The following is a 19,938-nucleotide window of genomic DNA, read 5'->3' as shown; positions in this document are numbered from 1 at the left end:
CGCGATGGAAGCAAAACAGTTTGTACCATTATTGCGCGCAATTGCAATAAAATTTTATGTGCATGTTGTCATTTCCAATTTCTGCATTCAGGAGTGGTTCAGGGGGACAGGCCTTCCCGAGGTGCCTTCCTTTTTAAAGGGAATGGTGTAGGTGTGTGAAAAGGAGAGCGCCTAAGCGATGTGTTTCGCGGAAGCACAACGAAAGAGCCCTAAGACATGAAAGGGTTAATGCAAACTCAGCAGCAGCAGCAGCAGCAGCACGTTTCAGTGGGTTTGTTTTCCCATCATCCATACACTTTCCATGTAAGCTGCACACACACACACACATACACAAAGAGACACATTGATGTGGAACAAACAGTCTTCGCGGTTCACCTGGGAAACGGGAACGCGTGACCGCGACGCGATCAGCAAGGACTTCAGCAAGGATGGAAATGCAATCGATCGGAAAGTACATAACGTGTAGGGTCGCTTGATTTGGATTTGCTTTGTCGAGCGAGCAAAGTGAGTACGGGTTTTGCGTGCGCTATTCAATCGGATTCCCTTCGGTTGCCCTGTGATGTATTGTGGTGCGGTTCGGTGGGCGCGTATGGTTGCATGCAAAACAGGACAGAGATAAGGGAAATGTTGCTGCGGTTTGATGCTGTATGTGGTTCTCGCGTTCTGTGTGGTTGAAATGTAATACTTGGATTATTTCAATATGACCTACATAAGTGTGACAACCAAGATAGTTCAGGGAAATATTATTGAAGGAGATGTAAAACAATTTAGCACAAGAAAATAAAATGACAAAAAGAACTGAAATCTTCTACTCTTAGATAGTTTTTTAGGCTATTTGAAATTAGATATGAATTTAATTGACGCGTTTTGTTAGGTTTAATAGATTTAACAATAATTGATTTTTCAAATGACTGCTTAGCTTTAATCCTTCATTAATATATTTTAAATCTAGAGTTATCGTGACTGTTTTGCATTAAATTGTTGTTTCATTTGATTTTTACTGTATTTTTTATATCTTGATAATACTAATTATAATATTTGCTCCTTGCAATACTTTTTCACATTGTTGGAGACAGTTTAAAAATACGAAATAATTATTTAATGCTTATTTGAACTATTGCATATTCTTTCTTATTTGAATTTTAGTAAAAATTATCGTATAGGAATATGTAATACAACATTTCTATGTAATTTTATTCTCTTGCGATGGTTTTAACTATTTGCCAATTAAGTTACAATTATGACTCATTGCACTTTGTTATCTTAAACGCCAAATGAACACTAACAGGAAATAAAATAATGGCAAATGTCATACAAAGACTATAAAACAACAAACGTAATTGCATCAATTTGTGCATAACACCTTTTCCATTCTTCGCTCTGCCATCTGATCCACCCAAACGCAACCATATCCCAACAATATTGCATGCTGCAGGCGCCGCCATAAAAGAAAACCACCCTACAAGCGTCCTCATCCTGTCAGAACCAAGGCTCCAAGGCCGGACATCATGTTTGACCCCGCCTGAACGCCCTCCTTTTTGGCCCGATTTGTCCCACATCCCTCCGTACGAGGCGTCAGAAATATTCAGCCGCAGAAAACATCGGAAATAAATGTTCCCTCAATTGACACACCGGCACACGGACACACACACACGTGCTAAGTGGTTCTAAATGATTTCAGCCGTAAAGCGACGGGAAAATGGGACCAAAAAACACGCCGCACACGATTGGGGTGTCGATTTCGGGTGGGTGGGTGGTGGTTGCGGCTCTTTTTTTATCGCTCCGGATAACAACATCTTTATGATGCAGTTTTTCTTCCGGAGGCGTGTGCGTGTGTGTGTGAGCTCCCACTTCGGCACCGCATCGTTGGTCGATTATGTGGGTGAGAATGTGTGGGTCGTTTCATCATCACACGGTCTTGGCCTGCTGGCCATTTTCTCAGCCACTGGAGAGAGTGAAGGGGAATTACATGGTTTTTTTACGCTCTCTTCCCTCCCAGATAGGTGGAGCTTCAGTAAGCTAAACTGGTTCACTTTAAGCATTCCAGGCACAGGATGACTTTGAGCGGCCTGTTGTTCACTTCTCTTCCAGTTTTGGGTGTGTGTGTGTTTTTTTTATTGACGAATCAATTTTCCATCCTTTTTCTGACTGCCGGAGGGCGGGTGAGTCTTTCAGAAAGCGATAAAGACTTTGACTGCTGTGCTGTGCGTGGACCGGATCCGAGGTGTGGTGTGTCCTTTTCTCAAGGACTTTAACACAAGGCACAAGGCGGCGAAGCGGAGAGCGGGAAATGTAAGTAAACCCCCGGCAAAAGGTGGGCGACAGATATTCCGTCATAAATATGCATAAGGGGTGAAAACAATTTATCGACAACGCGTCCTCCCCGTCTGTCTGCCGGAACCCGTTGAAAGCGTGGCAAAAGACGATGTCGATAATGTCGACGACTTTTGATCCGCTGCTGAAGGTTCATAAATTCGGGTGAGCTGCACTGCTCAGCTTCCTTCTTCGTGCTCTGTGCTCGATGGTCGTTTTTTTTTACTGCTGCTCACGATGTAACATTTATCTTTTTATGCTACTTGTAGTTAATGGCCTCGGGAGATGATCGGCGCGACGGCGCTACCGACGGGCTGGTGGCACTTTGTCGCGGATCGATAAGAGATAAGAGATGTGCAGAAGGTAGAGGACGATGTCGTTGTTGCTGCTGCTGCTGCTGCTGCTGCTGATGATGATGATGATGATGATGGCGATGATGTAGCACGATAGCACAAGTATACGATCGTCGACAGGCAATGAATAAATTAGTTCTGCACGTCGTCTTTCTTGCAGCGGATATGGACAGGAAACCGTAAGCAAGTCCACAGACCAAGGGTACACTGGTGGATCTGTCCTGTTGACGGTCATGTGTTGCAGACGCTTTTTCATTAATTTTATCATCGCGAACAAAGTATTTACGAGCAATCGAGCAGATCATCGACGCGCTTGTAACAGCACTTTGCACCCCTGTTGCATTGCGATCGAAGAGGATGGCGGAAGAGCCAAATCATAACGAGATGCTCCCCTGCAACAGAAATCAAAACGCAACGCATGGAAACGTGTTGAAGATGGCGTGTAATTAAACACGCACGCAAGCATTCCGTACTGTTTTGTGGCGATCAGCAAGCGGGTCGGCAAATTAAGCGCAGCCCAAATTGCCCCACGCCCAGCTCCACGCACGGTGACCGTTGTGACGCGTGGAACGTGCCTTACTTTGTAGCTTAATTTAATTTAAGCTTCCCTGGTTACCACCCCACTTCAGCTCGGTAGTATGCCGTCCAGCAGCTTCATTGGTGCAAGCATTTGCTAGCACTTGGCAAGTGTTTTGCTGCATATCAAGTGTAATTATGGAGAGCACTGGAGGGACTGCAGAGATGCACAGAGAGTGAGAGAGATAGAGTGGCAGTGATCCAGTAAACCGCAGGGACTAATTCCCTGCTGCCAATCCTGCCGACGGTATCGAGACCGACGGGTGACTACGGATAGAGCGAACCTTACCTGTATAGTCCGGTGTGATGTGATGGCGCTGCATGTCGCTCATCGAGCATCCGCTGGCGGCACTGGTGTACATATTTACATTGAACGGTTCGTGATAGAGGCTGCTCTTATCAATCGATTCATTATCGTCTATCGATACCTGCAACGTAGAGCGGGAAAGAGGATGGGGAAAAGAACGGGTTAGCATCGGGCAGGTTCTGTGTGCCGCTCCCGGGGAGCGGCATTTCGAATGGGAAAGTTTTAAACTCCCTCCCCCGGGGGGGGGAGGGATTTCGCCCCACACTGGCGTCGGTGCACTTGAAGTAAATGTGCAGAGCTTCGATCAAGCTTCGATCTAGTGTCCCAATGGATGTGGAGAAGGTAGTGAGAGTACGCATCCCAATCAGCTGCAACCAAAAAGGCACAACTTTGCCAAGAACTACGAGAACGAGGGCGAGTGGTGAAGGTTGTTATTGGAAAAGTTGGAAGACGACGCACACACGTTGATGTTCCTGGCAAATTTAGCTCAATCAACTACTCACACACGCACACACCAAACCAATGAGTGTTTGGAGCAGTTAGGGTCGGTGCAAATCGAGCAAACGTTGATGCGGAATGCGGGACGCATGGGAAAGTCGCATCGCGTAATTTGGCGCTGATAAGCAGATTGGATCCAGGATGATGGATTGATTGATGGAACTGTTTCTCGCTATTTAGACACCGATGAGTGGTAAATGATGCTTTAATGTGTTGGCTAGTTGTGCATATATTGAAGTGTTGAAAGATTCTATAATTACTGCTTGCAAACTGATTTTAATTATTATGGAAGCAAACAAATGATTTAAACTTAATTTGAGCTACCTCAGAGGACACTAATGGTAACAAATGTTACCAGATACTTCGTGTCCATTTTGCTCCACAAATGCTCTCCACCTCATTATCATTAGCGTACCACTTAGCCGAGACATTAACAACTCTTCACCTGCTTGACATAGCAAAAAAAAAAAAAGAAGAAGCCACTGATAATTACCTTAAAATTGCTGTTCAGACGCTTATCGATGCCCAAACTGTCCGTATGCAAATTGTGCTGCAGCGCGTCGAGCACGGCCGCGGTCCGGGTGCGCTTGTTCTTCGCCACGATGAACATGATGATGACGATCAGCAGCAGGATGATGGTGGTCAGGGCCGCTATCACCACACCGACAAAGTGTGGCTCCGGTTCCTGATCGATCGGTTTCGGGGAGATAACTGTGGAGTTGATGCAAAAAAGCAATGAAGAAAGTGTTGTAAGTTGTGGAAGTTGTGGAAATGAAAACTCTTCACAGAAAACTGGACCTGTCAGGGGAGCTAATGGACGAATGAATTCCACCGTTATTTGCATCCCGAGCGTTGCCATTGGCAATGGACTGTCTTTCTGGTGGTTCTAGCCAACTGAGCCCGGGCGGAGTTTTCTACGAGCGATCGACGACGAAGGGTTCAGTGCGTGCTGGCAGTCGGTGAGCCATTTAACGGTTGGAAATTAATTTAAATTGCAAATGTCTCCTTCTTCTTTCTTTCTTAAATCGCCAACAAGAGCCGATTGTGCCTCATTTTGCGACAAGTAAGTGGTAAGTATTACAAGTGGGCCGTAATGAGAGAACACGCGCGGCAAGCACTAATCGATGACAACTGGGCTGACAGGACCGGTTTCTTTTTGGCCCCCTTAAACTGGCGCTTGTTGTCACGAATAGGGATTACATCTTAAGTTAAGGGGAGTGCTGCTGCCACGAAACGCTGCTTAAGTCATCCCCGGCACGAGCTGTCGACGTGCAAGAAGCAATGCAGGAGAAATCCCACACCCAACACGGTGTGCAGACCCGCTCAAACAGGTGTTCGATTTTTGCATGCATAACGAACTGTGGAGAGGTTGTAAGGTTCGTACATTAAATCGATCGATCGAAGGCGATGGAGGCAGGTGATAAATAAATCAAGCGTACAAAATATGTGCACGAACATCCAACCTCTCTGTCCACAGTAGCACATATCTCCAGGCCAGTACCAGCGGCGCGTTCACAATCGTTTGATTTGCTGATGGCATGCATTTGCCGTGATAAAACCCGGTTTTGTGCCCCGGGTACGGGGGCGAGCTGCAGGACCGGTAGAGATAAATTCATTCCTCACTCTTCACCGACCGAGAGTGGGCGAACGCAGGAAGCGCAGCCGGCCGTTTATCATCACTCATCTTTTCATCATGGGCCGGGGCAATGAATACTACAAACAGCGGCAGGCCAGCATGGGAAGACATTATGCCGCCCCAGGACACTCGCAATGACCGGCGAGCCAAGCCGAATAGCGCCGCAGCAGCACAACGATGCAGATGAGGCCCGATGATGAAGCCGCTGTATCGCTGCTCGTTCTGTCATCAAAGGGAATTGATCGGACTGGACTGGCTGCCGCTCCGGACGGCTGCTTACTGTCTCCGGGGCGCATCATCGCATGCACAGCGAAAGATCAAACCGTGCCGGGGCCCGGCCAGCACGCACGGCCCAGCAAACAACTAGTTCACGCCGGGGCAAAGTATGTGATAATTTGAATAATTGATGAGTCACATTAGCAATGCAAATTGGTGGAAGATATTTGATCGCACTGGTAATGTTGAACGAGCGAGCCACCATCCCTCGAGAGGGGGGGGGGGGAGTGGGAGAGAATTAGACGCCGGACGATGACGGCAAACGCAAGGTAAGTCTTATCCCGCCCAAAGACATTGCTTCCGTTCTGGTTCTGGAGCTAATGGGAGCCTTATTACTTGATTCGTGGAGTGCCCGCATCAAGCTCAAGCTGCCCGGGCCCGGCCCGGCCAACGCTTGATTGTAGTTAATTCGCAATTATTTTATGCTAAATATTAAGTAATTTCTAAGATGAATATTTGATTTGATATTGATTGGACTGCACCGTGCAAAATGGGCACAAACAATGCGGGCCCTACTGCTTTGCGGTGCCGTTCTACGGCCCCTTCCCCGATGCGCGCGGGGTAATAAGCACTGGAAAGCAAATTGGCCTGAGAATCTAGCTAGCTGTCCGTCACCTGGTTGGCGTTTTGTTATTTGCTGCGGTTGTGCAACGGGGGGGCGGCTGGCTGGTGGTACACTTACTTTGCGTCACGTGGTTCCGTTCGCCCTTGTTGACGATGTTTATGCCCGATTCGTCGCGCTGCAGCGGATACTCGATGGAGTTTTCCTGCGAGATCGAGTTGCCGTTGACTTCTTCGTCGGAGAAGTTGCCCGTCACTGGTGCTGGGGGGGGAGAAAGGAAGAAGAAAAAACATCGGGGGTTTTGTTAGTGAGCGGTTGTGTTAATGAATGGTTTATGATTTTGCTGAGCGTAATGGTTAGCATAATAACTTCATTTGGATGTATTATATGTACCATTTATTACTGTTCACAAAATTTTAAGGAAAAATAGAACCTAGAATTTCTGAACAGATGCTCGTTAAGTTCTAGTCCTTTTCCTAGAGCCAATAATGGGCTTGACGAAAAATAACTTCAATTAATTAATCATAGCATGATAGTCGGTTCGGTGTACGAGGGACATCCATTCCAGGTTGAACCCGATACGCGCGACTTGATGACTGTATCACTGAGACGGCTGAATTTGTTTAAACCATCTATTATTCCATGAAGTATTCGTGAGTCTTTCGTGCAAATGATAGATACGAACAAGTTAATAAATTATTGATACACTGAAATCAGCATAAGAATGAATTTAAGGGGCCATGTAACGTTCTCGTTTAGGAAGATCCTCTCATTATGTTGTTACACTCTTCAGGTTTTAGAGAATTTAAACAGTCATCTTAACTTAAAAATTAATGGACCCCTTTCCGTTTTTAGATTGTAGGCTGAAATTTCAGCTCCGACAGCTGTTTGCATTGTACAGCAGTTTTCGAGCAGCTATCAAAGTGGGTATAATATACAGGTGGGCTTAGCGCAAGGTGTATGCTGATGTTTATCGCTTCTGCTTGTGAAATGAAGATGTTAAGAGTGTTATGTGTATTCTTCAAGCCTCCAGAAAGCAAAAGTTTTGCTGTGTTGCTTGAGCAAAAGTGTCCACTCGTCCTGTCCAAAAGTGATGTTCAAATTTAGGCATAAAAACATGCTATAAGACCACCTGGAATACATACACTTTGATTCTAGATTCCACCACCTGATCTCTTTAATGCACCTTGGGGTAAATGTAAACAACACCGCGTTTTGCCATTTTTTCGAGCAGGTACTCGAATCTAATTCTAGCTTTGAGGCTAGAATAATCTAGACTGAAAATTGCACGTGTGGTTTTGTATGGAGTGTTTACATGATTTTAGCCTCCAACTGTCAAACTTCATATAAAAAAAGCTGACTAGAATCGTGAAGGTGCCCCAATATCAGTAAATGAGGTTCCGCATTGATTCACGGTCATATAGCTGCTCAAGTGAGAATAATTGCGATTTAAAAAGGTGTTAATTTCCGCTACCGTTATTTAATTTCCGCTCCAGTTATCTTTAACATATGGTTCAGAACAAGCATAATCATATTATACTTTATTGAAGAGTTGCTCTTATCCATTATCCAGTACTTGATTCCACAATCATTGTGACATTAGTAAGGAAATCATGATCTTGTTCATAAAAGAGCACAAATTCCTGGAATCATCTCACATTCCAACATCACTTCTGGATAATGTTTAGTTCGTCTTCGCTCTATGTCATCTAATTTTACGTCGCATGAAGAATCTCTCGCATCCCACAACAAGATCATGCCCCTAATCGTTCGAGGTCAACTTCCTCCAACCGTTCTTCTTCTTATGGCGTGTGACAGGGCAGCCAAACATTCCAGAAATGGAATGGAAAACAAAATCAACGCTTCACTCATTCACACGACAGCGCGTTGCCCGCTCGCGCAAGAAAGCGGAGGCAATTAATTGCCCCCTTGCGACGTGTGTGTCGCACTCGTCAGCGAACCCACCAAACCCCTCCACCACGGCCGCGCGCAGCACACAAAGTATAAAACGGTAAGCCATAAAAGCCAAACACGCAAATTAGCAGAAATGTGCGCTGAAATACAAACCTCGCCCCGCCGCTCTCGTCGGAGGGGGGAGGCTGTGAAGAGTGCATTTGGCATATCCCGCACCGGCGGTCCTTTGAAGACGCACGGTGGCGAACGTTTTCGAAGCTCGGGTAATGAAGATTGGCTCAATAATCATTCCACATGTGGCGCTGATGTTGGTCTGCAAAAATCTTGCCATTAATGTGCATGCGTCTAATGCAGCGGCAAACGCCGGCGATGGAGTTTTTGTACTTAACCCCTCTAGAACTCAGCTAGCCTCATTGGGGAGTGGGTCTTTCGCTCTTTTAAGCAGGATTAAATTTATTATCTTCCGCAAGGCGATGCCGCAAGGCGGACCGTGGTGGTCAACGGGGGGGGGGGGGGCATTGCTTTCATCCGTGTCCTGCTGCCGATTGGCGAGGAGGCACTGGAAATTAATCAAAAATACAGTTGCATCGGAAGCAAACGCCCGGCGCACGGTCCTGCCGGGCCGAAGAACGCCGGCTGGAATTAATAACATAATTTGATATCAAAGCCACGGGAAAATAAACATAAATTAGCTTCAAATCCGTATAATGCATGTGCGTGGCAGCCGTTGACTCGCCCGCTCGGGAGGGGCGATGCTCCCGAAGGGGGGGAGGAGTTGGGAGCGGGTTAAGGGTTTCGGATTTTGATAAATTACCCTCGCTCCAGGTCGAGAGGGTGTGTTGGGATGCGGTGGCCCACGGAAGGATTGATGTAAGAGGATGCAGGAATGATTAACTGCTTCACGAACCACTGTACCTTCCAGAATCTGGGACCGAGGGTGAAACAGGGGACGCGTGTGTAGTAACGTCTTTAACCGACCATGCATTTCTTTGCGCCCACCACACACCTCGTTAGGAAAGGGTCGCGGGAGTGAGATCGGGTTGTTTGATTTATTAAATTTAATGACTTGCTGCTTTTGCTGAGCGGAGCAGGGCGCGCGCGCCACCGAGCTAACTGCTGGCCGCCGGTGACATTTAGTGGCGTGAAGACGCATGTTTTCTTCCGAAAGTAAAAGTGCATCACGGCGCTCTGGCGCACCAATTACATAGTAAGTTTGAAGGCGTTGGAGATTTCTTTTCGCTTTGAAGAGTTTTGCTAAACCGCCGTTCTTGAAACGTTTGCCCAGCTCCCATCATCGTGTCTCCCTTTTTCTTTTGCAACATGCTTGTGATGGGAGAGGCGGTAGTTGGGTAGCCGGAAATTAGGCAAGATCCCTTGCTAAATGGGGTTCGAGTGCTAAATTTAACATTCCATGAACGTTTGCCGGTGCCGCTTCTTCTGCCGTTGACAGCAATTTATGATAGCGCTCGATTGGAATGGGACCAAGCAGAGCAGAGGGGGCTCTCGGGTCGAATGGCATGCGGGGTTGCTATGCGAAATCGGGCTACGGGTTAATAGGGATGCATTTTCTTTCCCAGCGGCGCATTGGGAAGGAGACTCTGTTTACTCTGTTCTGAACCATTTGCTGCTAAACAGCAGGCATGCATGGCGTGATTTGGAAATGGAAACAATTGAAATTGGATGTAAGGCGGAACAGGCAGTTTTTAACTTTATTCCGTTAGAGGAATGTGGTGGTTTTCTAGTCGTTGAGCTGTATTGTTTCGTGGGACTACTAATTGCTTGTGACTGTGCAGCGTTAGCATCAAATTTTTTATTGATTTGCAAACACTAAAACCCATATTTTTGAGGTGATTTACCGCGAACTCCTTGGAATAGTAGTCATGTTGTGGACCTTGACAAAAAGCTGGTTAATAACTTGAGTCCATCAATTGCCTATGACAGTCCTCCACAGGTAACTGCACCAGAAAAGAAGTTTTATTAATACATTACAGTACAAAATGACAAACTTTCAAAAAGGTAATGTTTTAATACCTTTCAATATAAAGGTTTCAGTACCAGTCCTGGATCCTATCATGAACTCATACTGGGCTTGGAACTTATCATGAACCTTTACCGCGTCTTGGAACTTATCATGAATTCATACCGGTCCTGGAACTTATCATGAACTCGTACCGGTTCTGGAACCGATCATCAACCCATACCGGTACTGGTACCGATCATGAACTCATACCGGCCTTGGAACCTATCATGAACCCATACTGGTCGTGGAACCTATCATGAACCCTTACCGCGTTTTGGAACTTATCATGAACTCATACCAATCCTGGAACCTATCATGAACCCATACTGATCCTGGAATCGAGGATAAACCCATACCGGTCCTCGAACCTATCATGAACTTGTACTGGTTGCTCAAACTGACACTGAACCCATACCGGTGCTGGAACCTATCATGAACCCATGCTGGTCCTGCAAGCTATCATGAACCCATACCAACCCTGGAACTTATCATGAATTCATACCGGACCTGGAACTGATACTGAACCCCTACTGGTCCTGGAACCGATCATGAACCCATACTGTGCTTGGAATCTATTTTGAATTTATACCGATCCTGCAACTGACACTAAATCCTTACCGGACTGTGAACTGAAACTGAATTCATACCGGTGCTGGAACTACCCATGAATCCATATAAGTCCTAAAACTGAAAGTAAACCCATAAAGGATTTGGAACTGATGCTAAAACCATACCAGTCCTGGAATCAATCATGGACCCATATTTAACCAGAAATAGCTCTCGATTTCATGTATTATCAAGAACTATACCTGGAACCGTCCCTGATTCGGATTCGGAACGATACTTAGACCTGGTTCGGGTATGTTTCCGATGCAATTCCAGTTCTAGTTGACAAACCATATCCGGTAGTAAATGTGCAGTGCAGGAATTAGCGTAGGTAAGAAAGAAGTAATTCAGCTTAGGAATAAGCACAGGAAATTTGGTAAAATTTGTATTGTGATAAAATCGATCTTAATTTGTTCCTTACACGGTATCTTACACAGGATTGAAGAAAATCAGCTTTACATCGGTAAGAATGTAGTGCATAATCTATTCAGATTGGATATAAATGTCATAACCGTATCTCAAATACTTTTAAATCCTCTTTTTGCAATCACACACATTTATAGATCTACCATCAGACATTAAATTAAGCATACGTACTGCTTCATACTTAAGCAGTGAGGCAGATACAAAAATATTACCAAATCAAAACCATGAATCAAACGTGCTTAATCCCACCGCTAATGCTTCGATCAATAACAATCTACGGCGCTGCAATGCGCCTTATAAACGAGCAATAAAAAATAATAAATAATTGCTCGTTTAGCATACATTTTTCATCCCGATACGTTATTATCTAATTAATTTGCACACATACGCTGCCCTGCACGCTGGCAAAACTCTCTCACGGGCAGCAAGAACGGCGAAACACCTTTCGAACAGCTTCAACACTGCAAGGGCAAACACACACACACACATATCAAACCGAATGGACAAGAAAAATAGTTTCCACTTTTCGTGCTTTGTGCCGGTACGTGAAGAGGCACAACTTGCAATAACTTATCCACCGTTGGTGATAAACGGCTCTCTCTCAAAAGCTTTCGCTCGTGTGTGTGTGTGTGTGTGTTTATTGGTGCGCAAGTATGAGCATGAATCTTAGCACATTTTTACACTGCGCTGCGAGCAGCTTTGAAGGTAGAGTTAAACCATCAACACGACCACCTTACACCCGCGGTACACAATTTACGCCACCAGACCGCACGCTACTACTACTGTACTTGTCCGCCAGCCAGCTGTAATGGGTCACAAACCGTCTTGACCGTCTTGGCTGCGACCCAGGGAGCGGGTGGGCTGATTGTATTTCTTCACGCGTTCAAGATGGTTTGCTTCATCACGCGCGCAGAAAGAACTGGCTGGCGCTGCGTAAACAGTGGTAAGAAAGTGTTCGCTGGAGCTGGATGCACGCGGAAGGTATGGGGTACGGGGGGGGGGGGTTTGCCCAACACAAACAGCGTCTTCAACAAATGGCCACCGATTCACACTCGAGATTGACCATCATAAATATCCGCTTTGTTATAGATCAGTTACTTAAACAACTTGGCACCACCGGTTTTACCCCCACCTGCACCGTTGCAACGGGCGCAAGCACAAATGGCGCAGCAATGACCACAGACGTACAGTTCGCGAAATGCATTCCGTCGCACGGCTGGATCCAGTGCCATGGTGCCATGGTGGTAAATGGTTGCCACAAACAAAACAGCTCCAGAGCGGAACGGAACGGAATCATCGTCATCCTCATGAAGCGGGACAGTCTCGCTGGTGTGCGGTTTTGCGTAAAACTAGCACACGGCAGCGCCCGGACAAACTACCAGGTTTGTGTGTTTGTGTCGCATTTGGGACTGGCAACAAGACACGAGCGCAACCATTAACCGGAGTATGACAAACAGTCGAGGATCAAACACAAATAAATAGCCGGGCCGGGTGTTATTTATGCGATCTTTTGAATAATTTCACCCTATTTATTACCATCCCGGCCCAGTGCACGGAGGCCGGAGATCGTTGCAATGGTTGCTGGTGCGTTCTATTGCTGCGTTTGCTGAGGTTAGGATACGCCTGGGTAATAGATTCCGCAAAGACTGTTTCTATCAACTCTTCACGCGCGCTCAAACTGATTGCGAAATCATTCACCGAAAGGACAAACATTTCCCCTCCTGTGTGCCGCTGTGCTGCATTGTTACAGAAATAAAACCTGCATCCTCCTCTTCAAACACACACACAATGTGCAATAGAAAAAGAGAGAGAGAGTGAAAGGGAGCGCTAAATTTATCACTGCAACAGAGTGAACGGAGGCTTGCAAAGATCGTTCGCGCAACGGCAAGCAGACCGCGGAAGAAACATAACTTCCGTTCATTAAAATCTTGTTAAACCAACAGCACATCATTCATAGTTGGAGCCCCGTTGGTCCTTTTTTCTCTCTCCTCTCCCCTCGTTCACTGCAATGCACTCTTACACGCCGGTTGCCTACGCGCGGTTGCATGGGGCGCGTAATGTTTGCGCAAATGCGTTCGGGTACCGCTAACGATGTGGGAAAACATTACCAGCGCCCGCGGGAGGTGAAATTGGTTTCGTTACGTTTGTTTTCTCAACGACGCAGGGGAAGGGTTTCAGCAAGAACGGCACGAGAAAGAGATTGCTTTGTTGCATCTTTTTTCTATTCTTTTTGGGTGCAAGATTGCACACGCAGTAGTTAAAAGTGTATTTACGCTGTCGCACTTATGATTATGCTTGTTGAGCTGTGTGATTGAGTTAGTTGTGCAAGCTGGAAGGAATCGTTTCAGATTCACTTCTGGTGGATTGCAGTATTGTTTTAATTGATTTTTGGTTGGAAATATATCTCCAAATTGTTTAGTAACAGTCATACGTTTTTTACTTTATTTTTAGCTAACTTATGAATTAATACCATCAATACATTTTTGCAATAAATGAATAATAAGCATATTAAAATCTTAAATATTTTGTTATCTGTTATTTGTTGAATTTCATGTTTTTCTACTTAGCCTAAAATGTAATTAATTAAAATACTTTTTGAGTTGAGAATGCTTTATATCGTAGAATTCAATAAAAAATTTCAATAAGTTTCAAATTTGTTTTCAAATTTGACATTGTTCTTCAGTTATTTTGGATGGAGCACAATTTGGATTGATAACAGATGTTTTTCTGATTGGAAAAAAAAAACATTTTGCCATACCTATGTGTTATCTGTGTAGTTTGAGCGTTGTTTTTAGTAACTTTCAAAGGCTACCAAAACATGTTTTTGTAATTCGTTCGATTAATCAAAATAATGATATTCAATATCTTAAATAAATAGTTTTTAAATTTAATTTTTCAACCAGAAACAAGCCATAATGTATTTAAAAATGCATTTCCTAATGCTTGATTCTTCTTTTTATTCTTCTTCTCTGGAACAACAACCGTTGAAGGTCAAAAACCTACCTGAACCACTGGTGGCTTTGGCTTTCAGTGACTTATTTATTACAATATTAGAATTGTCAGTTCTACGCAAGTGGCCACGGTCCAATTTGGGGCTTGAACCCATGACGAGTATGTTTTAAAGTCATTCGAGTTGACTTCGAGTATCACGAGAATGACCTCAACGCTTGATTATTATTTTAAACTGCTTTTTCTAAACAACACTCTAATAAACTTCAGTTTTAGCACTCATTTTTAACAAATGATAAACCAACTGTAAACGATCTATGCCAACCGTGAAGCATTGTCTATCAAAAACCTTCCTTAGCACCGGTGACTCTTGCACGCAGCATGCGTCTGCCTCTCTTTCCCATTGGCTATGACAACATTGTTGGCTGAATACGCCCCAGTATGCGGTAGGATTTGCTGCACCGTACAGTTAATTTGATTATTTCGCTACAAATTGGTCACCCAGAGTCGGCGCGCGCATGCGACCGAATCGGTGTCAGTTCTGTGGCGCAAGTTGCAACAAGAAAAAACACTTGTTAAAAAAAAACAAATTGCAAACAGCTCTTTAAAGGACGCACAGCCTGCAACAACGCCACCTCGTTAGCTGGCAGCTGCGACGCATCGCACGAATGAACACATTCACGCTTTCGTGCATCTTTCGCGTCTCGCCAATCGTGTCCGTCAAGGCGTACTGGAAATGATGAGCTGAGCTGGGCGAGTTTTGATTTGCTTATCAACTGCACTGCCCAGTGTATAGTGCATTAAATGCTAATAAAAAGATAACGTTCCAATAAGTTTGACGAGCAGCGTAGCGGAAAGCAAAAAACGGCAACATGTACAGATTCTAATTAGAGTGTAGAGTTGTTGGTGCGGAAAGGGCAATAAACATGTTTTAAATAAATAGCAACTCTGTTATCTGCTTGACTTTTGGACACTGTTGCAAATTGCTTCAGGAAGTGCCTCATAAAATCAATCTTTTTTTTAATACACTTACCAGAGTTGAACGATATTTCACTCAGCATGATCCAGCGCAGCGCAAAGTAGAGATGGATCTGCACGTACCGACCTACCCGGTGGTGTAGCTTGATCGTGACGTCACGTGCATTTTCCATGACCGTGTCCGGCATGTAGGAAAACTGGACCGGCTCACCGGTAAAGTGCTGTCCACCGATGCTGAAGAACACTTTCGCGTGCACAAAAACCTGTCGAAGGGAGAGAGATAGAGTAAAAAAAAATAGAATCAGAATAAAGTCTTTTCAGCAGCAACAATATTAAAAAAAGATGTTCTTGATATAATGCAACAACTAAAGGCTTAAGCAACGAGCTTTTTTTGTATTTTTGCAGGAAACGTCTCATTAAAACAGCTCCGTAATGTCAATTAATCGTAAAGTGAAAGTAATTTCACGCCATGCCCTTTTAATGATGGATTTGCAGACTTCCCTATCTGGGAAGGGTGGTAATGCGAAACAGCAATCGGATTGTTTCGATCGCACAGAAGAACACACACACACACACACAAAACCTCGACCCCAAGAAGCAACTTCTTTGCAACGATTGCTCGCTAAAAACTAATTAGTGTGCACTTGTTCGTCTTGCAGTCGGGGCGATTTAAACTTCGCTCATGACGTGGATGCTTTGGGAGCAGGGTGGGAATTTATTAAAAAGAAACAGAACAGTGACAGAGAAAAAAAGAAATCAACAGCTTCGCTAGTATTGCCAGTGCCCCCTGTCTCTGCCATTTCCGCCTTACTCGCGCGCGCGGATGACGTATCGATGGCAATAAGCAGCTTATGAAACTGGAGCCGGAGTGTCATTTTCCTTAATGGCACTGGACCCGGGACTCGGGAAATGGGGTACTCGGGCGTCTCGGGGCAGTAAAATGGTGGCAGAAAACGCAGCACTCCAATTGGCAGGACCGGTGGAAGCGGTAGCAGAACATGGTGGAGAGAAAAAATCCTCGACGATCCTTTTAATTCCAATCGCTTCTCGAGCGACGTTTATTAGCACAATAAGCGTCAGCCGCGACTGAGGGAAGGAGCAAGTGGACGATAAAAACCAACGTTGCCAATCGAATCGGAGCACTCCGATAAGGCTCCGAGCGAGGGGGGACACCGTGACGTCCTGTCAGGAGGATATAAAATTGACAGAATCCAGCAGGAGCACTGATGGCGACAGTGTAGGAAAAAAAAAGAAAAAAAATACACACAGGGAAAATCTAGCATTGAGGGGATGAAAATTCCTCGTTGAAAATTAGCACATCCAGTGCTAGATTGTGTGCCGTCCGTTCCCTTTACTCTGCGAGTGGGCCAGCGGAGCAGCTATTTAACGACTTTTTCTAGGAAGTCGCCGGCAGATGGAAGATGGAAATGTCATTGCCGTTGCTGTTGCTGTTGGGACTATTGCTTGCAGCAAGTATCGTTCGCTGTGCAGGAGAGCTCGCACTGGATGCAGGGACATTTTCATTTTATTAGTTTGCGACATAAAGTAAAGAATCTGTTAGAGTGTGCGCCTTTTTATTTACATTGTCACTTCATTAGCTGGAATGAAACGATCGAGCATGAGTTGGGTTTGGGGAGAAGGAATTGGGCTCACGGTGGAACGATGGGATGGGCAAGTTTGATTGAAAAGCGATTTACGGATGAAGATACCAACCGGGCTGATGAAGGTTTCAACGAATAGTGTATCGACGATGCAATTAACTTACACAAAGCTCTTATTCGGTATTGGGTCTTTTATGGAGAGAATGGATTCGTAACCGGACCTTCTCCCCACAGTAAGGACACAATAGAAAAAGGAATATTGTGTGTATTTGGTCAAATTCTGACTCTTGTTATTGTTAGTCCTATTCCGATACCGGCAAAAACGAGACCACTAGTTCCACCCAGAATCGGAGTCGTCGGGAATAGAAGTTGTACGGAGCCCAAGTCGGAGTCAGAGTTGTACAGAATTGGAATCGTCCTAAGCAGGAATTTTCCAGTGCCAGAGAGTCGGCCGGAGTCAACCGGAATCAGAGTCATACTAGTGTTGGAGGTGTCCGGAGTTACCCGGAGTCGGTCAGTGTTGGGTTGGCATTTAATTCCGTTTAGTTTTTTTTGTCTTTTACTTTGTGGGTGCATTTTGTAAACAGTGCTTTATTTGACTCCGCCTGTGGACAAATCCGAACAACTCCAGACGGCTCCAAATATGCTGGTTAGACCTACTTTCCAAAGTCGATTCCAAAATTTAAGGATTCGAGTCGGAGTCTACCCCGAATTTTGTACAAAAAATATCTAAAAAACCGAACCACATAGTATAGACTCAAATTGTCAATTGGATGGATATAACAAACAATTATTATTACGATGAACAAACATTAAACTGAAAATCATTAACCTTTAACTTTGGGGATATTATGAACTTCAATAACCATATCATTCTTCCGTTCGGTTTGAGCATTTTCATCCCCTTTTTGAGGACGTTTTGTCTTCACCTAATTAAATTGACTTTCGCTCTTTTTTAAACCCCATTGAGCATGATTCAAACGACGGTAACGGTGTTTTTGCTTTCAATTTGAGCCCAGTTTTAGGGATCTGTTTTACGCTGCTTGGTGATGGGTTTTGGTGCACAGAAAGGAGTAAATGTTTATTTTCCGTACAACTCCCAAAAAAAAAAAACATTGCAATTTAAGGGCCCTTTGAAATGAGCCCTTTAAAGCCATTCGACCCTTTCTTCCTGTCCGCTTGAAAGGATTAGTTTTTCCTTCACTTTAAACATCGTTCATGACCGCGCGTTTGCGTTTCAATCCGTACTAAAAATAATGCTGTTCATGTCTTGTGTGTCTTTTTCAAACGCGAATGCAGGACAAGGACTTGTGCTTTTGGTCCCGCAAGCGACGGCGCCTCTGTACGCCCGTTTCGTTAATTATATTTTGCCGAAAATTTATTTTAACGTCTCGAACAATTAACGAGGAACTAAGTTTTATCATGAATTTTCGGCGTACCTCACAGGACGAAGGACACGAACCCGGCACTGCGCCTGCGAGCTGCAGGAAACTTTGCCATACTTTTTGCCGTTTGCGTTAGCGACTCTTGAGAAGCGACCTCCAAAGCGATGTGTATGTGTTAGTTTGGGGTGGTATGCGTTTCTATTTTTTTTTGTAGCTCTCCTCTGTTCCATTCAACCAGGTTGCAGGTTGATTTCTTGCTTGATTTTTTGCCCTCCGGCAGGGCAAATCTTCAACCAACCAGCGCGCACACAAAAGTCATGAATTGGGAAGTGAACGAAAAATTGGAGGTACGGTGGTGGTTTTTCTTGGAAAACAACTTTTTAACAGGCCACTGGGAAACTGGAACTGCAGCGGGCATAATGAAAACAACCAACAACGCAAACTGGAAGAAAAAGAGGTGAAAAAACTCGAAAGTGGTACGCGAGGGCAAGGAAACGTGGGCAAAAATTTACGAGCCGAGTCCAATTATTGATACTTAGCATGTTGGCGCCACTCGGTTGGTTGAATGGTTGAAAACAGGACGCCCAGTAAGCGGAAAAATGGTGCGCACGCTCTCGCTTCTGTTTCGGCGCTGATAGTCGTCCCGGGACGGGTTTCGGCCATTGAAAAGAACAACCAACCAACCAACCCCCATCAACAACAAAAATAAGTAAACAAAGAAAAAGAAAAACCCCCCCAGAGCACCAAAATTTCAGTTAAGAAGATTTACCCTTCATTAGGCTGACTGCTTTATGCTCGTCCTCGCTTCGCCGCTCAGTGCGCCCGGGTAATGAGCAATCGAAAAGGACGTTGGGACCAAAAGGCGACTCTTCTAACGAGCCGGGTGGGCAAGGAAAGGTGCAGCGAGCAGCAGCAGCAGCCGGCGATAAGAGGTTTTGCGCCAGCAGTTATGCGTTTTGATAATTGTTTATTGATATTTCGACTGCAAAAAACGGTGCTGTGCTGTGATTGCTCCGTTGGCACGGAAGCAGCGGCTGGGGCTCATTACTTTTGCGGGTTGCCGCGGTTTTGTGGAAATAAATCATACCCGGAAAATGGGGCAAAATCACGCTCACGACTGCGGCGAGCTGCAAAATGTTTTCCTTATCAAAATGCCATCAAAGCGATATGGGGCAGGGCCGGGCGGCTAGGGGAAAGGAGGTGAGGCTTGACGACAACCAGGCCGGGAAAAATAATGACTACTAAGGGAGGTGGGGTTCGCATTTTCTCGCATTGAAATTGCTCGATTTTATTTTGTAAAGAAAAGATGGAATATTCAGCGTCACTTTGAAGAAGGAGTGCGTCTGGTTTCCTCCCTCCCATGTCGATTGGGACAATTTGTTTGATTTGATGTGATGCGTTTAATGTTTCGCTTTGTAAGGGCAGCATTCGCAGGACTCGACCGTCATTAGAGCTGCCATCGGAAGGATTTGCTATTGATAGTAAATTTTAAGAAAATGGGACCCATTTTCATATTTTCCCTTCATTAATTTTGCGAA

The 19,938-nt window shown here is 45.0% G+C and overlaps 1 protein-coding gene across 5 annotated transcripts in view; it reads right to left on the bottom strand.

Moving 5' to 3' along the window:
* Positions 1–19,938, bottom strand: part of LOC121595238 (discoidin domain-containing receptor tyrosine kinase B) — a 248,757-nt gene that overhangs the window by 32,011 nt on the left and 196,808 nt on the right. For all 5 annotated transcript variants that reach the window (XM_041919037.1, XM_041919032.1, XM_041919033.1 and 2 more), the window contains 4 exons: positions 15,470–15,677; positions 6,642–6,782; positions 4,541–4,758; positions 3,532–3,670 (listed from right to left, as the gene is read on the bottom strand). In XM_041919037.1, the coding sequence (XP_041774971.1) occupies positions 3,532–3,670; positions 4,541–4,758; positions 6,642–6,782; positions 15,470–15,677 (706 nt within the window). The remainder of the gene's footprint in view (positions 1–3,531; positions 3,671–4,540; positions 4,759–6,641; positions 6,783–15,469; positions 15,678–19,938) is intronic.

This window comes from Anopheles merus, chromosome 3R (genome assembly GCF_017562075.2).
Source record: "Anopheles merus strain MAF chromosome 3R, AmerM5.1, whole genome shotgun sequence".
Lineage (NCBI taxonomy): Eukaryota > Metazoa > Arthropoda > Insecta > Diptera > Culicidae > Anopheles > Anopheles merus.
This window is presented reverse-complemented; position numbering and strand designations above follow the sequence as displayed.